The sequence below is a fragment of the Octopus bimaculoides genome, chromosome 4, assembly GCF_046866305.1.
Source record: "Octopus bimaculoides isolate indiv1 chromosome 4, ASM4686630v1, whole genome shotgun sequence".
Taxonomy (NCBI): Eukaryota; Metazoa; Mollusca; class Cephalopoda; order Octopoda; family Octopodidae; genus Octopus; species Octopus bimaculoides.
In genome coordinates, this window is record NC_142931.1 from 67,307,146 (window position 1) to 67,313,846 (window position 6,701).

General features: G+C 35.7%; 1 protein-coding gene across 1 annotated transcript; it reads left to right on the top strand.

Moving 5' to 3' along the window:
- The first annotated feature begins 878 nt into the window (after positions 1–878).
- On the top strand, positions 879–1,418 carry LOC106884055 (protein ZBED8-like). The gene has a single exon (XM_014935271.1). The coding sequence runs from the start codon at positions 879–881 to the stop codon at positions 1,416–1,418; it is 540 nt and encodes a 179-aa protein (XP_014790757.1).
- The last annotated feature ends 5,283 nt before the right edge of the window (positions 1,419–6,701 follow it).

Consider the following 6,701-nt stretch of genomic DNA (forward strand, 5'->3'; position numbering starts at 1 on the left):
GTGTGTGTTTGTGTGTATGTATATATATGTGTGTTTGTGTTTATGTGTTATGTGTCTTTGCATCTGTGTTTGTCTCCCACCACCACTTGATGACAATTGATGTTGGTGTTTTTACTTCCCCATACCTTAGTGATTTGGCAAAATAGACTGATAGAATAAGTACCAAGCTTAACAAAAAAAAAAAAAAGTAAATAAATAAATAGATAAATACTGGTGTCGATTTATTCAACTAAAACAAATTGTTCAAACCAGTACCCCAACATGGCCACAGTCTAGTGACCGAAACAAATAAAAGATAAAAAGTAACAATGTGGGTTGATATGTAATACAGTAATTACAAATATGATGTATGTCAAGACAAAGTGAACAAAATATCATAATAAAATCTTATAGTCCTTGAGTTTAAATCTAATGCAGATAGTTGTTATGCTGTTGTTTAGTCCTAAATTAGCCTTGACCAAGCAAACCTCTGATCAAAGGCACTCCAAAAATGACCCGTCCTCCTTTTGTGTGACTAGTTATCATTCTCATTGGAATAGCTTCCTTTTCTTGATATTGATTAATCTTTTTGCATTTAAACTGACCATATCCGGCCCAAATATTCTACCTGTTTCATACTGGAACTGGCTAGATCCAGCCTCTTGCACCTACCCGACAATGTTATTTTATAACTGAACAGTCATATCATCAAAATCTCGAAGCTATGAGACAATGCAGGATTAATACAGAAGAAAGTGAATATGTAAGCATTACACTTGAAAGGGAAATCTGAATACTAAAGGGTTAACATTGCATTGTTTGTCGCTAAGTCTGTGAAGTCTCACAGAATTGGAAAAACATTACTTCACCCAGTTATCAAAGAGGTTTTGTCAACCGTTATGCATGAAAAACCCAATAACATTATGAAGAAGGTCCCATTTAGTGATAACACAATTTCTCGAAGCATCGATGAAATGGCTAACGATGTCAAACATCAGCTCATTAATATCCTCCAGTGCTCTGAATTTTCTATACAAGTGGCTGAATCAACTGCTGTGGACAATCAATGTTTGATGATGGTATATGTCCGGTATTTCAGTGAAGACCTTCAACTTTGTGAGGAAATGCTGTTCACAGAGAATTTGCCACTTGATTCAAGAGGTGCAACTATTTTTCACACTCTCAAGTCTTTCCTTTTTGAACATAATATCCCACTCAGTAATATTCTTGCCTGTGCATCTGATGGAGCCCCTTCAACGATAGGAATATACAGAAGTCTTTCATCTCTCCTAAAGCATGAAATTTCACACCAGATACTAACTGTTCATTGCTTGGCACACCAGCATCATTTAGTAGCAAAGATTATGAATGGTAGGTTGAATGATGCACTACAGTTAGTTATCAAGACTGAACAAATTGAAGTCGAGTCCCTTGTCTGATCAAATTCTCCATTAACTCTGTCTGAGAAATGGTGAGGACCATACTAAACTCTTATACCCTACCGAAGTGCAGTGGCTGTGAAAAAGAAACTGTATTTTACGCTTTGATGAACTGTTTCATATAATCATATCTTTCTTTGAAGATACTCCACTATCCACTTCATTGATGGCTGTAAAGGTGTGATATCTTTTTTCTTTGTGATATATTCACAAAATTAAATGATTTGAATTAGTCATTGCAAGGAAACACAAAAACTCCCGTTGATTGTAAATCATTTATCATTACTTTCATTTTGAAGTTAGTATTGTATTCGAAACATATTCAAAACGTCAATTCCATCATTTTCCACAACTTGATTCTTTTAAAGATGAATTATTTGATGAGGATTTAACTACATATCACAACTATTTACAATCATTGCATGATAACATGGTGAAGTGATTTCAAGATGCTATTGCGCTGAATATCCCAAATTGGTATAGCAGTCCATTTGAGGAAACATCTGAAATTACTTTTGCTTACTTCATACCTGGTTGAATCTGGTTTTAACCATGTTGGAACTTTGCTTTCTCATAAAAGAATTGGACTGGATGTGACACAAAGAAAAGACTTGCAGCTAAAGTTGACAAGTTTGAAACCGAATGTATCTCTACTAGCTGCATCACACCAGACACATGGTTCTCATTAAAAAGTTTTATTCTTTTCTGAACTAAACCCACAATAAGGGATTTGTAAACAATCACATATTTAGTACAAACACCACTAACAGGGCAACAAATCGATGATATAGAGTGTGTGTCAAATGATATGGGGATGGCTAGGAGGTTTTGTGTTGGGTGTTGTGACAAGGTTTTTATTACACAGGTGGGCGATGGAGCATTTTTTGGCCGATAGGTGGGCAATATTGCAGTTTGGCATGAAAGGTTTGGGAAACACTGATACACACACACACACACACACACTTATGAGTGTTTGCAGTTGTTAATTGGTATTAGGAGGCATTCAGACAAGCCATGCTAAGAATGAAGGAATGTATTGGGTCATCCCATCAATAATACTTCTTTTGTTTTTCAAAATTAAGATAAACAAAGTTCTTTTTTAATCTAAAATATATTCTCTTTCATTTTCTATGATGCTCTTCCATTTACCTGGTAGACTTGCAAGGCTGCTCTTCCAAAATTCACTTGTCCACTCCTCCACTACTATTCTGACCATGTCTACAGAATTCATATTTTTACATTGAAATAATTTTGAAGACTGCAGAATAAATGAAAATCAGATGGGGCAATGTCCAGCAAATATTGTGGATGGGGCATCGTTTCTCATTGGAATAGCTCCAGCCTTTGGAATGTCATCCTTGCTGTATGTGGCCAAGTATGATCCTGATGGAAGAATACCTGTCATCTTAAAACCAAAGATGGTTGTTATTCTTCTAGCACAGGTGTTGATTAATGGATGAATGACCAGATATAAGCTTTTCTGCTAGTTCCTCAACAGTTACAATGGGATTTTTTTCCACTTGGGTTTGCAGGATGTCCTCGTGAAGCTCTACAGATCTTCCAGGATGAGGCTCATCTTCTAGGCTGCAGTTTTCAGCTTGAATTTTCTGGAACCACCATTGACACTGGCTTATATTTATTGTCTGATCCTCACACTTGTTGCCTTTATTGAACTCATAAAGCGAAATATGGCAAGTATGCTCCTTTGTTACTTCCATTATAGCTTTAAAAAAATAACTGTTAAGATCAAACTGAACTCTTCAAAACTTGCACTAAGAATAAGCAGAAGGTAAAAATTAGTACCTGCTTTTATAGCAAGTTGATGCAGGTAGTCTATCTCAACCCCACTCTGACTTTTAGTTCATGCAATTGAAAAACAGTATTATTTATGGGATGACCCAATACAAGAGTGAATTGTTATCCTCTGACCCATGTAGGTGGTCAGTAAATCCCAATGAAGACTCAAACAATGATTCCTCCATCTAACCTATGACAGCATACAAAGCAAACATGGGATGATGATGATGATGATGATGATGATGATGATGATGATGATGATGATGATGAACTTTATTGATGTTTGCTTCTATATCATTGATTTCTTTCCTGAAATTTATTTTGCATGATTTTTTTTTTCTTATTGCTATTTTACATGATTATTTTTATAAGTGACAACTATATTTGATAAAATCAGTTGCAATAAATTACTGGTACTTATTTGGAAAGTAAAGTTATCTCACAAACAATTCTACACTCTGGAATATGTAGATAAAATAAGACAGAATAGTATAGAATAATATGAATCTGTTATATTTTCTACTTTAAATATTTTTTCTGCCCTCAGAAATGGTATAAACAGCAACAAGAACCGGATGAACTTAACGAGTTAACATTTACGAAAAATAAAACCAGAAAGTTTCGTATTGAAAATACATATGTATTGTATTATATATATATATATATATATTGTGTGTGTGTATGTGCACACGTGCACATGTTGTATTTATGTATGTATCTATCTATCTATCTATATATATATATATATATATATATATATATATATATATATATACATACAAATATATACACACATATATATCTGTTTTTATATATATCTATGTGTGTATGTGTGTGTATCTATATCTATATACATATACATATATATATATATATATATATATATATATATATATGTGTGTGTGTGTGTGTGTGTGTGTGTGTATATAAATATATATATATATATATATATATATATATATATATATATATATATATATGTGTGTGTGTGTGTGTGTGTATATAAATATATATATATGATTATTTTAGTAGAGAAACTTCAGCAAATGCCTTTTTATTTTATATTTTCACATACAGACCCAAAGAGTTATCTGATGCAGCTTAAGTATCCAAAACCTAACAACACCAAAAACACATTAGACTAAACAGAAAGAAAGAAAAAAATGTTAAAACTGAATTGGAGGAAAAGAATTGTTGGCACTTTATTTATTTATTTATTTATCTATTTTTCTATGTATTTATTTATTTATTTATTTTCCTTTTAATTTGCCAAACAATGTTTGGTAAATCTCCAGCAGCATCTGTACCTCCTAAATGTTCTAATTCGATCAGAGCCATAAATCCTGCCAAAGAACCATTTTTATTCTGCTGAACTTGTTTTTCATTTGAGTAAATCGAAATTGCATGGCTATTCTTTGAAGAATCAGTTCTCAAGTCATATAACAAGACACATAAAGGAACAGTAGGGAGATTCTAATCTGAAAGCTGCTGCTGCTACTGCTGCTGCAACTATTCTAATTTACTAAGAATACTACAGCTTGTACTGTTTTAGCTACTACTACTACTGCTGCTGCTGCTGCTGCTGCTGCTACAACAACACTACTGCTGCTGCTACAATACTACTACTACTACTACTACTACTACTACTACTACTACTACTACTACAAGTACTGTGACTAAGTTGTTAGATGATTGGGTTTTACTTTATAATTTAGATTTTGAAACAGGCTTTGTTTTCTATTTGTGTGTGTGTGTGTGTTTGTACATGTCCCTGTGTGTGTGTACCTGTGCCTGTGTATGTGTGTTCTTTCATTAATTTATTTGCTTTACTTCTGATTTGTTTTATACTAAAATGGGTTAGACTAATACGTATTACAGAGGAATTGTTTTACAGCAAAACAGCTTCTCTGTTATTAACCCTTACCTGTTTTTTCTAATGAAGGCGTTTTAATTGCACATGCCTTTAGAAGTGCAAAGTTACCAGATTATTTGTTGACTGGGAAATATCAAAAAACCATTATTTATAAATTATGTAATGATGCTCATTACCTAATTTCTTGTTCCCCTGCTCGCTTATATAATCTTTAATTACACTTTGTACTTCACTATGCATTTTTCTGAAGCAAAAGTATTTGAGTTCTAACACCAGATTATTAGCATTGATATGCCTAAGTGAAATATTAATATATATATATATATATATATATGTGTGTGTGTGTGTGTGTGTGTGTGTGTGTGTATAGACTTGTGACAAAATGCTGTGCTTGGCAAGAAGACCCATCAAACCAAGTGAAATCATAGTTGTGTCATGCAACTGGCACCCATGCCAGTGGTACATGAAAGCACCCATTACACTCTCAGAGTGGTTGGCATTAGGAAGAGTTTCCAACCAGAGAAACCATGCCAAATCAGACTGGAGTCTGGTGCAGCCCCTCAGCTTACTAGCCCTGGTCAAACCGTCCAACCCATGCCAGCATGGACAATGGATCTTAAATGATGATAATGATGTTGATGAAATATATATATCATTTGCTTGTTTCAATTATTAGTCTCTGGCTATGTTGAGGCACTGCCTTAAATTATTTACTCTTTTATTCTTTTACTTGTTTCAGTCATTTGCCTGTGGCCATGCTGGAGCATTGCCTTCAAGGGTCTTTAGTCAAACAAGTCGACTCCAGGGCTTATTTTTTAAAGTCTTGTATTTACTCTATTAGTCTCTTTACAAAGTTAGAGATGTAAACAGACCAACACTGGTTGTTGAGCAGTGATGGGGAACAAACACAAAGACACACACACATACACATGTACATATATATACATCATCATCATCATCATCATCATCATCGTTTAACGTCCGCTTTCCATGCTAGCATGGGTTGGACGATTTGACTGAGGACTGGTGAAACCGGATGGCAACACCAGGCTCCAGTCTAATTTGGCAGAGTTTCTACAGCTGGATGCCCTTCCTAACGCCAACCACTCAGAGAGTGTAGTGGGTGCTTTTACGTGTCACCCGCACGAAAACGGCCACGCTCGAAATGGTGTCTTTTATGTGCCACCCGCACAAGCCAGTCCAGGGGCACTGGCAACGATCTCGCTCGAAAATCCTACAGGAGCCAGTCAAGCGGTACTGGCAATGGACACGCTCAAAATGGTGCATCTCATGTGCCACCCGCACAAGAACCAGTCCAGAGGCACTGGCAACGATCTTACTTGGCTTGCCGGGTATTCTCACGCACAGCACATTTCCAAAGGTCTCGGTCAGTAGTCATCGCCTCGGTGAGGCCCAATGTACGAAGGTCTTGCCTCACCACCTCAGCCCAGGTCTTCCTGGGCCTACCTCTTCCACGGGTTCCCTCAACTGTTAGGGTGTGGCACTTTTTCACGCAGCTATCCTCATCCATTCTCACCACATGTCCATACCAGCGCAATCGTCTCTCTTGCACACCACAACTGATGCTTCTAATGTTCAGCTTTTCTCTCAAG

Coding starts and splice junctions, on each gene's coding strand:
- LOC106884055 (XM_014935271.1), top strand. CDS start 879: ATGCATGAAAAACCCAATAACATTATGAAGAAGGTCCCATTTAGTGAT.